This window comes from Heloderma suspectum, chromosome 4 (assembly GCF_057233095.1).
Source record: "Heloderma suspectum isolate Gila_16-S chromosome 4, 16-S_ref, whole genome shotgun sequence".
Lineage (NCBI taxonomy): Eukaryota > Metazoa > Chordata > Lepidosauria > Squamata > Helodermatidae > Heloderma > Heloderma suspectum.
Window position 1 is genome coordinate 194,351,981 of NC_139461.1, and position 22,901 is coordinate 194,374,881.

A 22,901-nucleotide genomic window follows, 5' to 3' on the forward strand; every position below is an offset into this window, starting at 1 on the left:
CCAGTGAATAAAAGCCAATGAAGAAAATTTTAAAAGGATTTCGAGTGCTTCCAGATGAGCCTTTTACCCTGCATGGAATTTCACCCTCATTTTAAATTTCACTCATTTTAAAGGGTGAGGGTGGGGTCAGACATAATTGTCTTCCATTTGTACCCCCTCTATATTTTACCACTGCTTCTTCCATCGTTTTTCTTACCACAGAAAATCTATTAAGGAGGGAAAGATGGAATGGCTGCACAACCCCTTCTCACTGGTAGCACTAGCAGCCATCCATCTGGAAGCACCTTTTGTGGTAAGGACAGGAGTGGACAATTTGTGGCCCTCCAGATGTTTTGGCCTACAAATCCCATCATCTTTCACCACTGGCTATGCTGGCTAAGACTCTGAGGAATTGTAGGCCCAAACATCTGGAGGGCCACAAATTGTCCATCCCTGCCCTAGGGAAAAGGAACCCTGCAGTTATGGAGCCTCTATATAGAGAGGTTTTGGTACCTCTCTACATACCAAAACTTGGTATGGCACAGTTAGTGCTCTTGGAACATGGGGGAGAAGGAAATCTCAAAACTACATAGGCCCAAACTATTTAGGGTTTGATATGTCAATAATAGTCTTAATTAATAATCTTAATTATGTTCAGAAAGAACGTAAAGGGAAGTCAGTGCTGGTATTAAAACCCTGGTACAGCACTGGTTTCTGAATCCTGAGGCCAATATATCCAAGGATATTGTTGAAGTTACACACACACCAAAACTCTGTCATTGCTCCCTAATTTTAAAAATAATTGAAAGTAGACAAAGATCTAAAGGAATATGGAGAAGTGTATGCTTACACCAATGCATCCAGTCTTTCTGATACCTCCTTGGTACACAACACCTCCCTAGAAGAAAGTAAACACAGGTTATTTCTTTGTAAATTGCTTTCTTTAATACAGGCAAAACCCCACAACCCTGCAGTGTGTAGCACTAACAGCATTCACTGCAGCCCATCTACTTTGGAGAAAAAAGGCTTACTTGAGAGTAACTGTTGCTGTCCTTGGGAGCAACATGTACAATCTGCAAACCTCCCAGAAATTATTTGTTTTGGTGTAAAATGAGAGTGAAACCAAATGAATGCTTCAAGTGACATCTTTGCTTTGCACACAGATGAAGGAAGAGCTCGCCTTCCCCCCCTGTTCTGTCTTCCACCATCCTATTACCTTAAATGTGTGATTCACAAATGATTGGATTCTACTAAAATTCATCCATGGAAGCTTTGTGGGTAGGATGCCAAGGGGATGGCACCACCTGTTAGAGACAGCGTGACACTAAGAAGTCACAGGGAGAAGGAGGCCAAAGTGTTTTAATGAGTCCTACATGAGAGATGTTTGTATGACACTGTCCTAAGCTACCGAAGCTGACCTAAGCTACCACTAGAAGCTGTGTGTGAACATTTTATTTGTAAAGAAATGTAATTACACTCCAGAAACCACATATTGGAAAGATCTGCTCTTGGAGAGACAGCATGGTGTAGTGGATGACACTTAACTATGGAGATCAGAATTCAAATCCCCACCCGGACATGTAGCTCACTGGGTTTCGGTCTACTGAATTTCCTGAGGTAATAAAGGGAAGAGGCCTTGTATACTGTCCTGGTCTTTGTAGTAGGGACAGGATATACTGCAGATATGACAGGTGAACAGATTTCTCTGCCTAGTCCCCTCCAGAAGGGGACATTCAAGGAGAAAGAGAAAGAGTGAAGTGCCCCAGATGATAGCTATCATACAGAATAAATGGAGTAGCCTTCACAATTAATAATAAAGTGGCTAAAGCAGTGCTTGGATACAATCCAAAAAATGACAGAATGATCTCAATTTGAATTCAGGCCAAGCCATTCAACATATCAGTGATCCAAATATACGCCCCAACCACAACTGCGGAAGAAGCAGAAGCAGATCAGTTTTATGAGGATCTGCAGCAACTACTGGATAATACTCCAAAAAGAGATGTTATTTTCATTACAGGAGACTGGAATGCTAAGGTGGGTAGTCAAACGACACCTGGAATTACAGGCAAGCATGGTCTGGGAGAACAAAATGAAGCGGGACACAGGCTGATAGAATTTTGCCAAGACAACTCACTGTGCATAACAAACACTTTCTTCCAACAACCTAAAAGACGACTTTATACATGGACTTCATCAAATGGTCGATACCGAAATCAGATTGACTATATCCTTTGTAGCCAAAGGTGGCGGACATCTGTACAGTTGGTAAAAACAAGACCTGGAGCTGACTGTAGTTCAGATCATGAACTTCTTATTGCACAATTTAGAATCAGACTAAAGAGAATAGGGAAGACCCACAGATCAGTTAGATATGAGCTCACTAATATTCCTCATGAATATGCAGTGGAGGTGAAGAATAGATTGAAAGGACTAGATTTAGTAGATAGGGTCCCGGAAGAACTATGGACAGAAGTTCGCAACATTGTTCAGGAGGCAGCAACAAAAAACATCCCAAAGAATAAGAAAACCAAGAAGGCAAAATGGCTGTCTGCTGAGACACTGGAAGTAGCCCAAGAAAGAAGGAAAACAAAAGGCAAGAGTGATAGGGGGAGATATTTGCATTTGATTTTAAATGCAAAATTCCAGAGGTTAGCCAGAAGACATAAGGAATTATTTTTAAACAAGCAATGCACGCGGAAGTTGAAGAAGATAGTAAGATAGGAAGGACAAGAGACCTCTTCCAGAAAATTAGAAACATCGGAGGTAAATTCCAGGCAAAAATGGGTATGATCAAAAACAAAGATGGCAAGGACCTAACAGAAGCAGAAGAGATCAAGAAAAGGTGGCAAGAATATACAGAAGATCTGTATAGGAAGGATAATAATATCGGGGATAGATTTGATGGTGTGGTCAGTGAGTTAGAGTCAGACATCCTGAAGAGTGAGGTTGAATGGGCCTTAAGAAGCATTGCTAATAACAAGGCAGCACGAGATGACGGTATCCCAGCTGAATTGTTTAAAACCTTGCAAGATGATGCTGTCAAGGTGATGCATGCCATATGCCAGTAAATTTGGAAAACACAAGAATGGCCAACAGATTGGAAAAAAAATCAACTTATATCCCCTTAAAGAATGTTCAAACTATCGAACAGTGGCACTTATTTCACATGCCAGTAAGGTAATGCTCAAGATCTTGCAAGGTAGACTCCAGCAATTCATGGAACGAGAATTGCCAGATGTACAAGCTGGGTTTAGAAAAGGCAGAGGAACTAGAGACCAAATTGCCAATATCCGCTGGATGATGGAGAAAGCCAGGGAGTTTCAGAAAAACATCTATTTCTGTTTTATTGACTATTCTAAAGCCTTTGACTGTGTGGATCATAACAAATTGTGGCAAGTTCTTGGTGGTACGGGGATACCAAGTCATCTTGTCTGCCTCCTGAGGAATCTGTATAACGACCAAGTAGCAGCAGTAAGAACAGACCACGGAACAACGGATTGGTTTAAGATTGGGAAAGGAGTACGGCAGGGTTGTATACTCTCACCCTACCTATTCAACCTGTATGCAGAACACATCATGCGATGCGTCGGGCTTGACGAATCCAAGGCTGGAGTTAAAATCTCTGGAAGAAACATTAACAATCTCCGATACGCAGATGATACCACTTTGATGGCTGAAAATGAGGAGGAGCTGAGGAACCTCATGACGAAGGTGAAAGAAGAAAGTGCAAAAGCTGGGTTGCAGTTAAACCTCAAAAAAACCAAGATTATGGCAACCAGCTTGATTGATAACTGGCAAATAGAGGGAGAAAATGTGGAGGCAGTGACAGACTTTGTATTTCTAGGCGCAAAGATTACTGCAGACGCTGACTGCAGCCAGGAAATCAGAAGACATTTACTTCTTGGGAGGAGAGCAATGACAAATCTTGATAAAATAGTGAAGAGCAGAGACATCACACTGACAACAAAGGTCCGCATAGTTAAAGCAATGGTATTCCCCGTAGTAACCTATGGCTGCGAGAGCTGGACCATAAGGAAGGCTGAGCGAAGGAAGAGAGATGCTTCTGAACTGTGGTGTTGGAGGAAAATTCTGAGAGTGCCTTGGACTGCAAGAAGATCAAACCAGTCCATACTCCAGGAAATAAAGCCGGATTGCTCAATTGAGGGAAAGATATTAAAGGCAAAACTGAAGTACTTTGGCCACATAATGAGAAAACAGGATACCCTGGAGAAGATGCTGATGCTAGGGAAAGTGGAAGGCAAAAGGAAGAGGGGCCAACCAAGGGCAAGATGGATGGATCATATTCTGGAGGTGATGGACTTGACCTTGGGGGAGCTGGGGGTGGCGACGGCTGACAGGAAGCTCTGGCGTGGGCTGGTCCATGAAGCCACAAAGGGTCAGAAGCGACTGAACGAATAAACAACAACAACTGTGGAATCTAATGAAGCAAACGCCAATAGGATAAGAAATAGTTTTGCGTGCTGTTAAGATTGGTTCATAAATGTTACAATGTGAAAATATAGGGAGTTACCAAATAGTGTAAGAACATAAGAAGAGCCATGCTGGATCAGACCAAAGGCCCATCTACTTCAGCATTCTGTTCAAACAATGGCCAGCCAGCTGCCTGTGGAAAACCCACAAGCAGGACATGAGTGTGACAGCATCCTTCTGCTCATGTTCCCCAGCAACTGATGTACATAGGCACACTGCCTCTGATACTGGAGGTAGCATATAGCCATCAAGACCTAGTAGCCATTGATAGCCTTATCCTCCAAGAATTTGTCTCATTCCCTTTTAAAGCCATCCAAATTGGTGGCCATCACTACATTTTGTGGTAGCGAATTCCGTAGTTTCGCTATGTGTTGTATGAAGTAGCACTTCCTTTTATCTGTCCTGAATCTCCCACCAATCAGCTTCATGGGATGACCCTGGGTTCTAGTATTATGAGAGAGGGAGAAATATATATCTCTATCCTCTTTCTCCATACCATACATAATTTTGTACATCTCTGTCATGTCTCCTTGCTCTCGCCTTTTCTTTAAACTAAACAATCCCAGGAACTGTAACCTTTCCTCATAGGGAAGCTGCTTTCCTCATAGGGAGTGTGATCCAAGTTATAAGAATCATGGAACCTTGTGCCAATAAACCAATTATATCAAGGTGAATAAGGTTGAGATTACTGGGCGTTACTTAAAGGTATGTTGAAAGGGACTACTAAATTAGAAACATCTTGCGGCAAGTTGAGCTTACTTGGGCTTGGCTGCTACCACTCTGAGAGGAAAATGTTGGACTCTGCAAAGAAAACAAAATGAAAACTATTTGTTCATCAATGCTGATATTAAATAACAACATTTTGATAGTCTCAATGTCCGGACCCTTCTTGATGGAATACATTTTGTTTCACTTCATTCTGCTGCTCTACACCTCTACAGGCAAAACGTTGCACTAACCAGGTATTTACTTATAAAATACGTTGGTTTTTATGGGGTTGAGCATAATCTAACAGAAATGAAAGGCCACAATGAGGGCGTCTACAGATTCTCTTTTTTCATCCTAAGAGTTTGCAATCTAAAAAATTAATATTTGCTGCAGCAGAGCGTGTAGTAAGAAACAGAAAAGATAGGAACTGAATGGCAGATTAGTAAGCTTAGAGTGCTAAGGGAAACAATAATGGGTTGGATCCAGGTTTAGTCTGAACATGACTAAGTCTGGATGCAACCCAATATATGTATTTCATGGTAACATGAAATTGATTTCATGATAACAACAACAATTAGCAGTAGTAGTATTCCATACATGTTGAGGGGATCAAAGTTCACAAGAAAAGTAACGATACAGAGACTGGGTTTGGATGACCACATCAGGAGAAGAAGCCATTGTGGCTTCTCTCCCCGTCACTGTGCATGCTGCTGCCATTTGCATAATTCCCCACAATGCAGCACAGGTTGGCATGTTATCCGAACCCAGTGAACACCATGGCAGGGGTGCATGCTGCTGCCATTTGCATAATTCCCCACAATGCAGCACAGGTTGGCGTGTTATCCAAACCCAGTGAACACCATGGCAGGGGTGCATGCTGCTGCCATTTGCATAATTCCCCACAATGCAGCACAGGTTGGCGTGTTATCCGAACCCAGTGAACACCATGGCAGGGGTGCCTTCATACCCACCCTACAACCCATGACTTGCAATAGGGGTTGTTGGGTGGGTATGAAGCCACTTGCATCATGCCACACACTGGGGTCAGACGACATGCCAACCTGTGCTGCATTGTGGGGAATTGTGCAAATGGCGGTCACATGCACAGCACATGCAGAGGCAGTGTGTGAAGCCACGATGGCTTCTTTCCCTGACGTGACTGCACAAACACCCCCAGAAAGTAAGAAGGGACAAAGGAAATCATCTAAAGCAAATGTGCTAATGTTGTCACTTGTGTAGTATATTTTGTAAAATGAGTGCTTACCTTGGCACATTCACTGCTGCTTGCATAAGATCCAGAGCCACCCTGAAAGTAATGAAAGACTATTGATTTTTAAGAAATTGTGTAAATATGGTACAGTTTCAGTGAAGTGCCAGAAGATAGTGAGCAGTCTGATTTCTCCTCAGAGCAGCTCCAGACATTCGGAGATGCAGGTGGGTGGGCAACAAAGTCCAAATGCTTTTTGTTTCCTACCATTCATCATAATACTCCAGCTCACATGACATGGCAACCTACCCTGCGAAATAAGCCACACAGTGTGGGTTGTCATCGGAACAACCCATGGTGAGCCTGACAGACGATCAGGCTCGCTGTGGGTTGTTCTCCCCCTCCTTCCTTCTTGGTCCTCCTGTCAGCCCCAGTAGGTATCCCAGGGGACTTGACAGCAGGCCCCCTCTTGTCTGCCACTAAGTCCCCCTCTCTGTGGGACCTGCAACTCTGGTCATGGTTCCTGGGGGTTTTGGGAGGGAGGGACAAAATGGGGCCAAAGATTTTTATTATTATTTTTTCGGCCCTGATAATGTGCGCAAATGCCCCTGGATTATTTCCTTTTGTCAGATTTTCACAACTCCAACTGTCCAAAATAGATAGGCTTGCCTTGTCCAATATCTTGTATGTTTGAGCTGTCAAACATACCAGGTAGCTGACAAGAGGAGACTGTATACAGGCTGATTTTACAGCCTTTGACAGTTGACAGGTGGGAAAAAGGAGTGCAGATCACCCCCTTAGCAGGGTGATTCCCCAGGGTTTAAAATATTGCCCTGACCCTTGGGGGTGCCCTGCTTCGAATCCCCACTTTTAGCAGATTCCAGCAAGTGCTTTTCACACAGATCTACAAGCCACCCCCTTTTCACTCCCATTCACACTAAGCACAGCAACCGTTGTCAGCTCTTTTTGCAGATTCTTTCTCTCCTGTTGAATTATGAAAGACATAGGCAACAATGCCAGCACCATAAAAGGTGCAACTTGCACCAGTATCCTCAGCCAGCTCAGGAATCTATCTGGCAGAAGAGAGGAGCATTGTTCTTATTCTGGAGGATAAGAGCTGAACTCTCAGATTTAATTGCCACACAAATAATGGACTCAACACAATACAAAGCAGTTGTGTGAATAAGGGATATATTGGGAAACAGGGTTTCTTACCGGGCCACAGTTTATTTTGACGGTAATTCCTGAAGACTGTAAAGAAAACAAAATAGGTAATGTTTTATGACAAGGACTTGTATTACAGCTTACGTATGTTGGGTCATATTTTTGACGTAGAACCAGAGCACTTTATTAAACAGTCACTTGGGGGGAAAGTGTGAACCAGGGATACATGCAGTGAACTGTTCACCATTTCTATGACCACAGATGTTATGTTTACAATGGCTCATCCTGTGTACCACACAAGTCAGATTAACCTTCCTCTGTGTGATTGTGCACCTGTGTACACAAACACATGGGTTGTGTATCTCTGTACACAAATGAATGGAGAATTGTAGTATTTCTACATGTAAACTATTCATATATATGAACACTTCTAAGCTCATAGGAAATTATCCAGTCAAAATTAAACATCTTACAGTTCTATTATGTTCAATGCATAATATGCTTATGCATATTAATATGCTAAGCATATGCTTAACTCTCTTCTGTTTTAATCTGCAGGGCCTTCAAAATACTCAGTTGTAGTTGAATTCTCCCCATAAAATTAAAAAGGAAAGGTGATAATATATGAAATATTAAGTCCAAGCCATTTCAACAAACCTTCTTCCTACTTCTTGGTGAAGAATTGGCTTCTCTGGACACATTAGCAACTTCAGAATCTTTTGCTGTGTCATTGGAACCTCTAGGAAAGAGGGCTATGCCAGGAATCACAACCCAGTATGTTTCAGGATCTTGAAAAACTGTTGCCCTGGAAAGATAATGCAATTGTTAATAGGTCCTATTTTAGATTATAATGATTTTCTAGTGTGGTCTCAATGTTAATACTGATTTTGCCTGGTTGCCCTTGTGTACTATAGTATTTTTGTCAAAATTCCAAATGTATGCTGTTCCTTGTATTTGCAATTCATATTTATTTTTTATTCAACCACACTCATATCATATCACACGACATCAAGCAAACAATTATATAATACCCATGAACCTAAATGCCTGCTCCCTTCCCTTTTACTCCCTCTCTGTTTTTAGCACTTTCTCCTCCATATACCTGTTCCAGTATTACTGAATCCTGACATTATTCCACCTACGTATCTGATTATACTTCTCCATGTTATTCGTTCTTCTAATCAAGATCTGCTTACATGATGCCAAGGTCACTAGCCCTTGATGCCCTTATGCAGTATGCAGCAGCAACACGCAACCTTCACCACTAAGGCTGCATCTGTTCTTTCTCTGACATTCAGCCTTGTCCTTCATCAGTCCTAGATGCAGTTTATATGCTAGGAAAGATGTCCTCTACGTATCTGCTTCTGCTTGTCCTTTCTAAACTATTCACCAGTGCAGGGGTAGGCAGCAGCTAGCACAGCCAATGCTGAAGGATGATGGGAGCTGTAGGCCGAAACATATGGAGAGCCACAAGTTGCTCACACCTGTACTAGTGCTGCTCTGCTTCCAACACCTCTTTCAGCCAAAGATTTCAGGCTGCAAGCAAATGCGAAATGTGTAGAAGCTGCAGGAGAGCAGTTCAATGAACACATGAAATTGACTTATACTGACTCATATCATTGGCCCATCTAGTCCTGTATTATCTACTCTGATTGGCTGTGGCTCTCCCAAGTTCTAGCCAAAGGTATCTCCCATTCCTACTCCCCAAGACCAGCTACTCAGGGCCGGAGCCATGGCTCAGTGGTAGAGCACATCTTTTACATGCAGAAGGTTCCAGGCTCAGTCCCTGGAATCTCTAGAAAGAATCCTGCCTGGGACCCTGCAGAGCCACTGCCGGTCAGTGTCGAAAGTACCAGGCTAAATGGGCCAAGGTCTTATACTGATTCAGTATAAGACGGCTTCCTATGTTCCTATGGACTACAATCTCCGTATCTTACAAATGCGAAACTCCACACTTCATTTTACTATCAGAACAGAGGCCACCAAACATTAAAAAAGAGGCAGAAGAGGTGATTTCGCAAAGCAAGCCATCAAGTACATAAATAATGAATCACCACATCAATAAGACAGAAGGATCACTTTGTCAGAGGACTACCAAAAAGAGCAATTCATACTGTGGGAACCACACAGTAGGAATACAATATACCATCTAAAACAAAAATGCCTGGCTGGAGTGAAAAATAATCAGGATTGTTTATGGAAATCACAGAAATTTTAGGATTACATTGGGTAATATCTAGTGCTGTCACAGTGCTAGCGCTAAATATGTTCCGCTAGCATAAACCAATGCTAGTTCAACATCATTCACTTTTGCTAGGCAAAGGGGAAAAGCACCAAATTTCAGTGGTGCAATTTGCCTCTGAATTTTGGCAGCAAATTACTGCTTTTTCCCTTTGCCTAGCAAGTGCTTACATCATTGCACTACCATTGATTAATGCTATCATAAAAACATTTGAACTAGAGCTGTGACAGCATTGGATACTGCCCTTACCCTAAGGAAACAGAAAGTCAAAATCAAAATAAGCTTTTCTAATATGCACTTACATAAACTGAACCCTTTTGGCTTCAGGCGAAACCCAAAGAGATGTCACCTTGTGCTTCTCATCCGAGCCCTTGTGAATTAATGCTGAATTCTGAAAAATTAAAGATAGACATATGAATATGATATGTCATTTAGGGCACAACCCTACTGATTGCTCCCTCACTGCTCAGAAGCCTCTGAACTCAGAGGCTTCTGAGATTCCTGTGCCCTGCCAGACTGAAACCTGCAGGGCGGGAGTAGTGGCGGGGGCAATCTTTGCCTCCCTGTCCTCTACTCTATGCTGTTTTTGCTAGATGGGCTTTTCAGTCCATCTAGTGAGGGTGCTTCGGATGGGGAGGGATGGAAGCTGGAGAAGGCTCAGGATAAATCATATCCTGACCTCTCTGGTCTCCTCCCATCCCCACCCACCGGAATGCACCCCTTTCCCTCCTCTCCAAGGTTGAGTTTCTGACCTCAGAGAGGCAGCCAGTGCCGGCTGCGAGGGGGTGAGGGGGGCGGCAGATCTCTGACTCCCCTTTCTGAGGTCAAAGCATTGTCTCCGACCTTAGAGGAGGGAATCCAAACTATCCTATGGTCCCTGGGATGCTCGCCCAGGAACCATAGTATTACACTCTAAAGGAACAATCCTATTGAGGCAGTCAGCAGCCTCCAAACTCGGACGCTGCTGAGTATACTCACCTCCGTGCTCCAGCCACCCTGCATTTTTGGCTAGATGTCCAATTTCAGCTGACTAGCTGTGGCTTTGGGGAGAGGGAGGGAAGGAGGCCATGCAGCGCATAGGAAGCTATGTAAAGTGGCTTTCACAGTCTCTTCCCCTCCTCTCCCCAACCCCCAGACATCTCTGCACTCTGTTTTTGAGCACAGAGACACTGCTAGTGTGGACAGAACCGTGTCGAGGGGGAGGAGGAGGGGAATGTGGTTTCTGGGAACCGTATTTGGAGCCCTGACTCCAACCTTGGTTCCCAGAAACCAAAAAATCCTATGGCTCTCTAGACAGTGTCCAGTCACTGTAGGATTGCTCCCTTAGGCATTTACTCAAGTTGCTCCTTTAAATACAAACAACACTGGAGACAAAAACTCCATTCAGGCAGATATTGATAAAAGAAAGGCAGGGAGTTCAAGTGCACTGCAAAGCCCTCCCACATCCTCTTGAATAACTACTCAAACATGAGAGCCAGTGTGGTGTAGTGGCAAGAGTGTTGGACTGGGAGCTGGGAGATCTGGGTTCTAGTCCCCACTTGGCCATGAAAGCTCACTGGGTGACTTTGGGCCAGTCACAGACTCTCAGCCCAACCCACCTCACAGGGTTGTTGTTGTGAGGATAAAATGGAGAAGAGGAGGAGGATAATGTAAGCTGCCTTGGGTTCCTTGCGAGAGGAAGAAAGGCGGGGTATAAATGCAATAAATAAAATAAATAAATAACATTGTTTTCTGCATCACTAGCACCATGTTAAAAATATTCCAGTTGTATTTCCTGCAGAAGCTCAGGATATTGCTTTGCTTCTTTCTGTGTCAAAACATGTTTATTCCCTTGATGAGGACTAATTCTTTTTTCTATCCTAGGTAGGGCAAGGCAGAGATGCCCCATGTGAACTGAGACTATCCCCCCAGAACTTCTTATAATGTTGCAGTTAATTCTGGGGTACACTCTTGGTTCACATGGAGAGCTGGCTATGCCAGAAGCAGCCCAAGACACAAACCCATGCACTGTTTTTGCTCTAACTAATACACTTTAAAAGTGCCACTTCCATATAGAATCTGATTCCACTGTAGTCACTGTTCCCATGCGGTTCAGTAATATTAACATCTTTCACCAGATTCTGGGCACCAGGATTAAATCAAAGGCTGCCTCTCCTCAAGGCAGCTCTGACTGATGCCCAGCACCACCAGTTTGGTTTCACTATGGCGTGACAGAACTGACTGGGTTGTCTGAGGAGGCCAAAGGCATGATGGACTGTATGGTCACCATGTGTGTGTTTTTTACATGCATGCAATAAAAAATTGGTCTGCTGATGTTGTGATGACAGTGAGTCCATCTCATGTGGGACTTCTTCAAATAGCCTCATTCAACAGGGATTCTATGATGAGCTGACAGCAAAAGCTACCATGCAATGTGGGGCGGTGGGGGGTGGGGTGGGGGAACCAGCCCTGTCTGAATTCCTCTTATGCTAGAAATTACAATTTTGTTTGCATCCATTTTTTCCTGTTTGAGCAAAATCACAATTTCTAGGCTTAAGAGAATTCAGACAGGGTTTTCCCGTGCATGTTAAGAATCCTCTGTCGTCGTGCAGTTTCCCATCTAATGCATCAAAAAGATTTATTCAAGAAAGAATAAAAACATGCAACCATGTTAAATAACCAAACTGACTGGATAAACACATACCGACATGTTGTAACAGTCATGCGTCTGCGTATTTGGATCTGTGATTTGAAACGAACCAACAGGGACATTTTCATCAATGTCTCGGGCCTGTAGCATAAACCATTTAAATCCAGCATCTGACGGCCCTTCTATGCTCACTGGAGAAACAGAAATTATGAGAGTTGTAAGTGTTGTACTTTGTATGCTGTATTTCAATAGTGCTGGAGATAACATATTGCCTCACGCCTTGGTTCACCTCTAGTTCAGGATGCTACAATTTCAGTAACAGGGGCATTTTTAGGTGTTGCAGCAAAATCCTTGACATTCCTTTAAGTGTGGAAATATGGGATTATCCAATGTATTTTATGGTTTTGAAATTAGGCATATTGTGCCCAGCTTCATGTTCAAGAGCAAAAAAGACTGATGATGGCATGGAGAAAATCCCCTGATCCGGATGGTGAACATCAGCAGCTTGTCGTATGGATACAGGCATAATGGGGAGTCATTTAAAGGACAGGTGGGCAAAGTAGATCTGGACTTCAACTCCCAGAAGCCCCTGCCAGTGAGCCAATGGTCAGGGATACTGGGAGTGTCTTTATATTAATGGAAAATGCCACAGTCCTACCAGAGCATTTTGCTTCCGTTTTTGTGGAGCGATTAGGATTGGCTCTTTCAGACGATGAACATGACATGGAATTGAAAACACCCTTTCTTAGCAGCCTTACCGGGGCTTTCTGTATTTTTTTATGAAACAATGCCATCTAGTGGCAGAATTATTGCAGTACACCGGCACTATACACTGCAGAAATGGCGGGTTGTTTTTTTTAAAATATTCCAGCTTATCTCTAATCTTTTTTAAGGCGGAATAACTGGGAAAACCGCAGGAGGCGTCCTGGAGGTTGACAATGTTGTGTAAAGGACCCGCAAACTTCCGTGAGTGGCCAATCACAAGCGAACGATAAATGCTGTAGAAACGGCCTAGGAGTTGAATTCCGGAGCATCTGGAGAGCTACTTTCTCCCCACCCATTTTTTTGTATGCTCTGGTTGTAAGGTCAGATTGTGGTATATAAATATTGTAAATAAATAAATAAATCAGCATTGAAGGAGCCCTACAATGACTTCAAGTTATATGGTTGGGTCCAGATTGGCCAACCTGTGAACAGAAGAGCTCCTTCCATTCATAGAAGGCACCAGGATCCAGCGGAGATTTCTCACTGGAGGAAGTGGGTGGGGAGGCAATCTTTGAGGATTGCAGTACCTCTCATGGAGCTCTAGAGGGGCCCCAGAACAGCTTTTCAGGAGCCATGGGGAGGGAGGAATCACAAAGAGCACTTCCCCACCCCTTCCTCCAGCATGAGGGGAACGCCTTTGGCCAGTCTGGCAGGGGCTTCTTGGAGCTGGAGTCCATGCCACCATCAGTCTTTTTTTGCCAGAATGGAATCACTGTTTCCCCCACTAAGTACTACACTGGATTCCAACGTATAGTCTGCTTTGCTATAAGAAGTTGGTCTGATAATGCGAAAGTCACTAGCCCTTGATGCTCTTTTGAAGTATGCAAGTTATCTTAACCTGGACAGTGAGCTATGGAAAGATACATAGAGAAAGAGAGGAAATATACGTAATGTACCTTTTACTTGACTTCCTGGGTCATATTCCTCTGATGGTAAAGAAATTTGATAGGGTGATTCAGATTCTTGAGGATCAACCGGGTGGTCTGGCACCAAAGTTTCACAATCTATTGAAAAATTCCTGAACGGAAGGCTGAGGACTCTTGACATGAAGATCGCACAGAGCAGAAATGCAAAGAAATGATATCGCTTCATCCTGAGGGAAAACAGACAACAACAAAATGGGGGGATAGAACTTTAGTCAGCAAACTATTGATGCTGTAGCGAACAAAAGTGATACAACACTAACAGCAGTCAACCTTTTGCCCAAAGTATATGAGATGATGCCACTCTGGCTGGTGGGGGTGGGGAATGGGAAAAACAAAACAAAATTGAACACACCCCAATTTCCCCCCCAAGGAACTTCGGAAAATTTGGGTAAAACTGAGAAAAAAGTGTTTTCCCCATCTCCCCCCCCTCCCCCGCCCCCAAATCTCTAGGTACACTACAGCACACACAGTCTACCATGTGTTAAGGCCATCTGGCCTTTGTGCAGTTGAGAAACTGGCAGTAATAAAGGGCTGGTGCAAGATTCTTCAGGGACCCAGAAATTACAGAGAAATGGTCTAAGCAGAGTATGGCTTTATTACAACAACTTTGATGTCAAATGGTACTTAAATTGAGATATACCACTACCACCTTCCATGGCTGCCTGATCAGGTCTAGCTTGTATATATAGAGAGAGCTTGAATCCTAAATAAAATCTGGATCAGAAATGCTCCAGATTCTAGTATGCCAGAACTGCTAGGAAAACATGGAGTGATCTCCTAAACATTATTGCAGGTACGAATGAAATTTTAAGCCATAGCCAGGCCCACAGGTCCTTCCGCTTCTGTTCAGGAGTATCACAAACTCTCTCTGCCTGTGCCAGTTGATAATACAGTGATTATAACAATACAGTGACGATAACAAAACTTGGTTCTTTTTCATCATTTTTCAGGTGGCTCATCTATACGCAAACTCTAGTCCAAAATGCCACTCAGGCTTGACTGTCTAGATTTAAGGTGGTGTCCAAGGGCATTTTCACACATGATGTTCACATTGGTTTGTTCTGAAATCTGCCTATAATGCGACTGACAATGCCAGAACAGGCATTTGATTTCTCTTCCACATTCTATCCTGTGTTAACACATTTGACACAAATGGCATGCAAGGGTCTCAAAGGACCTTTTAGTTTCATGGGTGAAAACGGTCTTAGATTTTTACTCCAATGACACTAAACTATCTTAAATTCAAAATGGAGACTAACTGGCTATGTTATTCCTCATTTTGGGTTTTAGAGGAGGGTTCAGACGTTATGAAGGACTGGAAAGCATGAGTGATGAAGGCGTTGCACGAAAAGCCATTGGGTTGGAGCCAGGTTAGCCATTCTGTGAACAGAAGGGTTCATTTTGTTCATGGAATGCTGTGGGATCCAGCAGAGGCTCCCTGCTGGAGGGAGGAGAGGGAGAGGTGATTTTCACTGATTGCTCCTTTCCCCTGCAGCTCCCTATGTTGCCTCTCATGCAGCCCCAGAAGTTTCCCCACCTCACCAGAGCAGCTTTTCTGGAGGCACTGGGGCCTGCAGGGCGAAGTAGGAATTGCAAAGATCACCCCCCTGCGCCCTTCCTTCAATGCTACTCTGGATCCAACCTAGCGTCATTTTAGGTTTTATCATTGAAACCTTTGTATCTATGACTTGAGGGTGAAAGTGTTGCTATGCTAAGCAACAGTAAAATTTCATTGTGGGTTATGCTTTTGGTTCTGGAAGATGGAAATGAATGATTATTTTCTACCTAAATTTAAACATTTAAGTACAGAAACAGAGAGCATATCAGTTTTAGTATTTTAACAGGATCTCAGCTACAAAGGGAGAATGATTGGCTACAATAGCCAACAAGGAATGTACAAACAGAGGGCTAGTATGGTGTAATGGTTAGAGTATTGGATTTGGATTGGGGAGACCAAGTTCAAGTCCCTACTCGGCCATGAAACTCACTGGGTGACTTTGAGCCAGTCACTGGCTCTCTTCACACCTGGCATTTTATTCCACTACAAACCGTTCCTTTTGATTCCTGATCCTTTCCGTGATTTAGACTGGCCTTGTATATAGCATCTCTCATAGCATGTCCCTCTGCATTATACCTTTTCATGGCTGGATGGAGCTGCACGGAACAATCAGGACAGAAGGGGGCTGCTGGCTCTATGCCCCCTCCCCTCCCCTGATCATTGGTTCCTGTAACATGATTGATGGCTCCAACCCATCCCTCCACCCCTCCACAACAGGAAAAAAGTAGGAAGCAGTTCTAGTCGCCTGGATAGGGGGCTATGGGAGCTGGCCCCCTCCTTCCTCCGAGGCAGAGAGAGTCTTCTCGGTGGCTTACCCCGAGGTTGCTGGTATACCAATTTCTGGGTTCCCAACTACAGAAGTGAGAGATCCACAAACAGACTTGTATACAGTCAATGCACCAAGCCATCCCAAGCAACCCCCCCGCCCCAGGTGACTGCTTTACAGGGACACCTTCATTAGACCTGGCTTGTTTCCCCCCTCCTGCGCTGCTGTTGCTCTTCCCCCTTATTCTGGCTTCCCGATGACCCTGCGAGGTGGGCTAGGAGAAGAGATAGTGGCTGGATAGGTGGGAGGGAGTACTATGGAAAACTATCTCAGCATTACTGCCTTATCTAAAACAACTCCACACCCCAAAAGGAAACTATTAAAAATGACCATTCCAAGCTCTGCATGATGAATTTATTCAGGGGAGGCGAAAAGGCACTTTTAATACCCATTGAAATCCTAACTGTCAAGCCTTTCTCCTGCGTGGCTGAGAAGGGATACTCCCGCATCCTCACTGGGAGGAAAAAAAGCCCATCAATCTGGTGAGCAAAAGGGAGAAGAAGCAGTCAGTGAAGTCAATGGGAGGGGGAGGTTCAAAGTAAATGCATTGAAGGGGTGGGAGACCTTAAGACTGCTACTCTAAGACTTACAATGCCCTCCTATGCATGTCTACTCAGAAGCAAGCTACACAGATTTCAATGGCACTTACTCCAAGGAAAGGAAAGCCTTACAGCCAATGAGTTTACTCAGAAGTAAGCACTGCTGTGTTCAAGGGGATCTCGGAGCCCATAGTGGAATGGGAGAGAGGCAGAAATGTCACTGGAAGCCCTGTCAGTGACCGGCCCCCCTCCCACAAATTTGTTGTCATGACAATGTTATTCAACACCGCCCAGCAACACCCCCTAGCACATGCCCACACAAAGCAGGACAAAGCACCTAAGGGGAAATACACAGGGGGGAAATGACGATTTCAGTCGCAAGCACAGAAAATGCTGGGTTTTTCCCATTCTCAGATAACATGGGAAGAGGGAAGGAAAGTTGTGAGATAGCAGCAGGAGAGCAGCAGGGTGTCAGGGTTGTTTCTGAGTGCAGCAAGTGGGATAGCAGTTCAGATTCTGAAGGAGAACCACCAGACATAGGGGAAGTGTTTTCCCAGGCTAGTCCAGACATGACTGGGCCGGCTTCTCAGGTTACAAATGCCCAGCCGGCTGAGGATGAGGGTTCCTCTTCACATACCCCTGTGAGAGACAGCGAACAGAAGAAAGGGGGGGTTGGAGAGTCTGATCTAATAGACGCCAGGAGCAGGTGCAGAGCAAAGAGAGAGAAGGCAGGGACAGAACTTAGACAGTCTACCCGATTGGCCTTGTGTGAGAAGCTGCGCTCAGAAGCCTCACAAGAGAGAGGGTCCTCCCCTCCTTAAGTTAGACTAGAGAGAACACCTTCCTCTTCAAATGGTGGGCAACTCTCTTAACTTCCTTTTGAATTCCCCTGAAGGCATTCCTTTGTAGACTGAGTCACTGAGAATTTGCATCTGTATGACCCTGTGAAGTAATGGATTAAAAGCTGTAGACTGAAGCCTCTTGTCTGTGTTTTGTCTTCGGCGTTGAAATAAAGTGGGGGTGAAAGGAATCCTGACAGCTTGCCCACCGTCTCCTCTTTTTTCTCTCTCTCTTCCCTTCTTCGGTCTCTTCCACTGCCAGCGCTCTCAGGCGGCACCATGGAACAGGCTTTGAACACATTGATGCAGGAGAACCAGGTTCTTCGCAATCAGGTCAATCAATTGACGGGTGCTGTTCAAGCCTTACAAGTGGCTGCTCAACCCCCTCCACCCCCGATCCCTCCCTGTCAAAAATGCTCGGTAGCACTGCCGGATAAATTTGCTGGAGACAAAGGACTGTTTCAAATTTTCCGCGCCCAATCAGAACTGTATATGCGCCCCCAGCTGGAAGATTTCCAGACGGACCAGATTCGTGTGGGGTTTATCATTAACCTACTTTCCAGCATGGAATCCTGAAATGGGCCTCGGCACATCTCCTCACTAATGACCCCCTGTTGGCGGACTACCAGGGCTTCATGAATGCTATGGAGGGCGGGGTTTGGTGACCCCCTTCATGAGGAGACGGCGACTCAGGATATTTGCTGCTTCAAGCAAGGCAAGGACTCTGTTTCTGGTTATGCGACCAGTTTTCACTTGCTGATGCTGGATTCACAGTGGTGTGATGTGGCTCTGGTGGCCCAATTTTTGGATGGCTTGAATGACGAGATCTTAGATGAGCTAGCGCGGGCACCACGCCCATCAATGCTAGCTGAGCTCATCCAGTTGTGCCTGCAGATGGAAAGTTGGCTGGAAGGGCGTCGCCAAGCCAAGAAGAGCTCTGTTAGCTGGGATTTCCCTCCTCCCATTCCCCCGCAGCCACTGCCCCCTACCCCCTGCAGCCTTGCTGCAGGGGTGGAGGAGACCCCTGTGCAACTGGGAGCAACCCAATCCATGCTGTCGCCGGAAGAACTGGAACGGCAGCACGCTGAACATCGGTGCTTCAAGTGTGGAAAGAAAGGTCACTTTGCCAGATTCTGCTGGCCCCGACCGACAGCCCTGCCTCCCTCTCCACCTCCTGTCCCCCAAGCCTGAGTAGGCCACCCCCAAACTCTGTTGGGGGTCTCCTTTGAGGAGGGACCATCCACAACTGGGGTACGCCTCCCACACATCTTTCCCCCGTCCCATCTGCTGCTTCCTGTGCACCAATATTCTTCCGGGGCGGGGGGGGAGATGTCATGGCGCTGGTGGACTGTGAGGCTACTACCAGTTTTATGGATGAAACATTTGCTCGGCAACGCAACATTTCTGCTCTGCTCCTGCCTGCCCCATTGAAAGTGGAGACTATCGACGGGCGTCCTCTCTTCTGGAGCAGTCACTTGGATTACAACTCCAGTCACCCTACATTCCCAGGGGCACGTCAAGCAAATCCAATTTCACCTGGCGAAGGTGCCCCAATACCCAATTGTGCTGGGCATATCCTGGCTCTCTAAACACAATCCTCAGATTTCTTGGAAACTTCATCAAGTGCCGTTTTCATCCCTCTACTGTCAACAGCATTGTTTCCCGGGAGCTAAGATGGCCCTGACTCACACATTAACCCTTTCCTCTCCCTCTTCATCTTCCCCAAGCAATCTTTCTGCTCTGGTGAACCTACCGGAAAAATATACGGCCTTCCGGGATGTTTTCAACAAGAAAGAAGCTGACCGACTGCCCCACCACCGCCCCTATGATTGCGCCATTGACCTGATCCCAGGAGCTACCATCCCAGCTGGCCGACTAGACTCCATGTCAGAGCCAGAACTCCGAGCTCTCTGGGAGTTTTTGGACACTAACTTGCAGCATCGTTTCATTCACCCCTCCACCTCCCCTGCCAACGCTCTAACTATGTTTGTGAAGAAATCGGGGGAGCTCCATCCTGTCCATGACTACAGAAACCTCAATGCCATTACTATCCCAGACAAATACCCCCTCCCCCTTATCCCTGAGATGCTGGAGCGCTTGGGGCAAGCCAAGATATTCACTAAGTTGGACCTGCGTATCGCCTACAATCTGATTCGCATCAGGGAGGGGGGTGAGTGGAAGACCAGTTTCCCCTGCCGTTATAGATCCTATGTATACTTAGTCATGCTGTTTGGCTTGGCGTCAGCTCCCTCTATGTTTTCGCGTTTTATGAATGACATTTTCTGGGATTGTTTGGACACTTTTCTTATCATTTATCTCGATGCTTCACTTAGATTTTCTTCAGACCCTCACTCACATCAACATCATGTGAAAGCTGTCCTACAGCACCTCCGGGAGCAACGTCTCTTTGTTAAGCTGGAGAAATGTGCTTTTGATTTGACTTCCTTGGACGACCTGAATTATATTATTTCAGCCAAAGGCATCAAAATAGATCCTGCAAAGATCCAAGGGGTCCTCTCCTGGCAGGCTCCATCCACTAAAAAGAACTTACAGCGTTTCCTGGGCTTTGGCAATTTTTATAGAAAATTCCTGCCCAGCTATGCAAAGCTGACAACTCCTCTCACAGACCTCCTCAAAGGCAAGAAATCTTCCTTTCACTGGTCCACCCTTGCCCAACAGTCTTTTGAAGAGCTCAAGAGGCTATTTAGCTCTGAGCTGATCCTTTTACATCCTGACCCACGGAAGCCTTTTGCAGTGCAAACAGATGCCTCTGATTTTGCAGTGGGGGCCATGCTATTCCAGCCAGGAACAGCAGGGGGTGAGCTGCAGCCTTGTGCTTACCGCTCCAGGAAATTAAGCATATCCGAGAGGAACTATACCGTATGGCAGAAAGAACTGTTAGCCATAAAATCCGCCTTAGAGACGTGGCGACATCTTTTGGAGGGGGGAAAGTTGAGGGGAGAACTGACCATCACAACCTGGAATATCTCCGGACAGCCCGGGCCTTAAATCAGCATCAAATTAGGTGGTCTTTATTTTTTTCACTATTTAACCTCAAGATCCGCCACGTGAGAGCCACTGACAACCAACAGGTGGATGCACTCTCCTGCAAGCCGGAATTGCAGCCAGGGGGTGAGGAGAACGCTTCCCCCGCCCTGATCCTTGCCCCCCCCCCAAGTCTGGCAGCTGCTGTTGAACCTCACTCTTGGATAGAGCTCCTTCACACTGAACAAGCTCGGGATCCCTTTGTGTGCGATAAGGTGGCGGAATTGGGCCAAGCAGCTGGCGCCCCCAAGTCTACCCCTTTCTCCTTGCAAGGTGGGCTGCTTTACCACTCATGCAGGGTCTATGTGTCTTCCAAATGTCCCCAAGAAAAAGTCCTCCATCAGTGCCACGATTCCTCCACCGCTGGGCATTTTGGCTTCTCTAAGACCTTATATGGACTTTTGGTGGCCCTGAGTGTGTTGGGATGACAAAACCTATGTTGCCTCCTGTGATACCTGTCAAAAAGCGAAGGGCCCCACGGGCAAACCCGCTGGCTTGTTCCATCCCCTGCCTATACCCTCTGGTCCCTGGAAGCTGCTCTCCCTCAATTTCATCACTGACTTGCCCCGCTCACAAGGTAAGACCACCATTCTGGTGGTGGTAGACTTATTTTCTAAGATGGCCCAGTTTATCCCATGCTCAGGGCTGCCTACAGCCAGCGACACAGCAGAACTCTTTTTGATACAACATGCTTACTGGCTGCATGGCTGGCCTGAGGGGCTGGTGTCGGATCGGGGGTCCCAATTCACGGCTCGTTTCTGGCGGGAGTTGCTTGTGCTGCTAAATGTGACACTCTGGCTTTCCTCCGCTCACCACCCCAACAGATGGGCAGACTGAACACACCAATGCCACGCTGGAGCAGTACTTATGCTGTTATGGAAACTACCACCAGGACAACTGGGTCTCCCTGCTGCCTCTGGCGGAATTTGCTTATAACAATGCGTGCCATGCCTCCATGCACCAAACTCCTTTCTTTGCCAATTTTGGGTACCATCCCAAGGCTTTTCCCTCCTCACCCTGAAGGAGACCTGCCAGACATGGGGGAGGTGTTTTCCCAGGCTAGTCCAGACTTGACTGGGCCAGCTTTTCAGGTTACAAATGCCCAGCTGGCTGAGGATGAGGGTTCCTCTTCACACACCCCTGTGAGAGACAGCGAACAGAAGAAGGGGGGGTTGGAGTGTCTGATCTAATATATGCCAGGCGCAGAGCAAAGACAGAAAAGGCAGGGGCTGAACTTTCGACAGTCTACCCGATTGGCCTTGTGTGAGAAGCTGAGCTCAGAAGCCTCACAAGAGAGAGGGTCCTCCCCTCCTTAAGTTAGACTAGAGAGAACACCTTCCTCTTCAAACAGCAGGCGACTCTCTTAACTTCCTTTTGAATTCCCCTGAAGGCATTCCTTTGTAGACTGAGAGTCACTGAGAATTTGCATCTGTATGACCCTGAGAAGTAATGGATTAAAAGCTGTAGACTGAAGCCTCTTGTCTGTGTTGAAATAAATTGGGGGCTAAAAGAATCCTGACACAGCGTCATCTAAAGCTCTTGCAAAAACCAGTGATTAAAGAAGAACGATCCGGCTAAAGAAAACCTCAGGTGTGAAGAGAGCCACTGACTCTCAGCCTAACCTACCTCACAGGCTTGCTGTGAGGATAAAATGGAGCAGAGGAGGATCATGTATGCTGCCTCGGGCTCCTTGAAAGAAAAGGGAGATAGAAATGTAATACATAAATAATACAATACAGTTAAATATTAAGGGGGAATTGGCAAATATAAAGGCAATTTAACAGTGGGGATCTTTTTGTACTATGGAGGATTAAGAAAAGACTGGGCAGGAAATTTTCAAGAACACTGTAGTTTCAGGGTATACTATCTTATTTAAGTTGTGAATCACAGTCTTAGAAATTATGACTGCTATCATGTGTACTTTTAGATAATGGAGCAGTGAACCAACCAAACTACCTGTGGCATAAATTCTTAAGAGAC

The 22,901-nt window shown here is 45.4% G+C and overlaps 1 protein-coding gene across 1 annotated transcript in view; it reads right to left on the bottom strand.

Annotated features, from left to right (window-relative positions):
- Nucleotides 1–22,901, bottom strand: part of LOC146347905 (uncharacterized) — a 91,528-nt gene that overhangs the window by 62,285 nt on the left and 6,342 nt on the right. The window contains exons 2-9 of the mRNA XM_084851628.1: nt 14,085–14,281; nt 12,478–12,614; nt 10,097–10,185; nt 8,210–8,357; nt 7,604–7,639; nt 6,446–6,487; nt 5,233–5,274; nt 830–877 (exon numbers count right to left, since the gene is read on the bottom strand). Of these exons, the coding sequence (XP_084707754.1) occupies nt 830–877; nt 5,233–5,274; nt 6,446–6,487; nt 7,604–7,639; nt 8,210–8,357; nt 10,097–10,185; nt 12,478–12,614; nt 14,085–14,280 (738 nt within the window). The 5' untranslated portion in view covers nt 14,281. The remainder of the gene's footprint in view (nt 1–829; nt 878–5,232; nt 5,275–6,445; nt 6,488–7,603; nt 7,640–8,209; nt 8,358–10,096; nt 10,186–12,477; nt 12,615–14,084; nt 14,282–22,901) is intronic.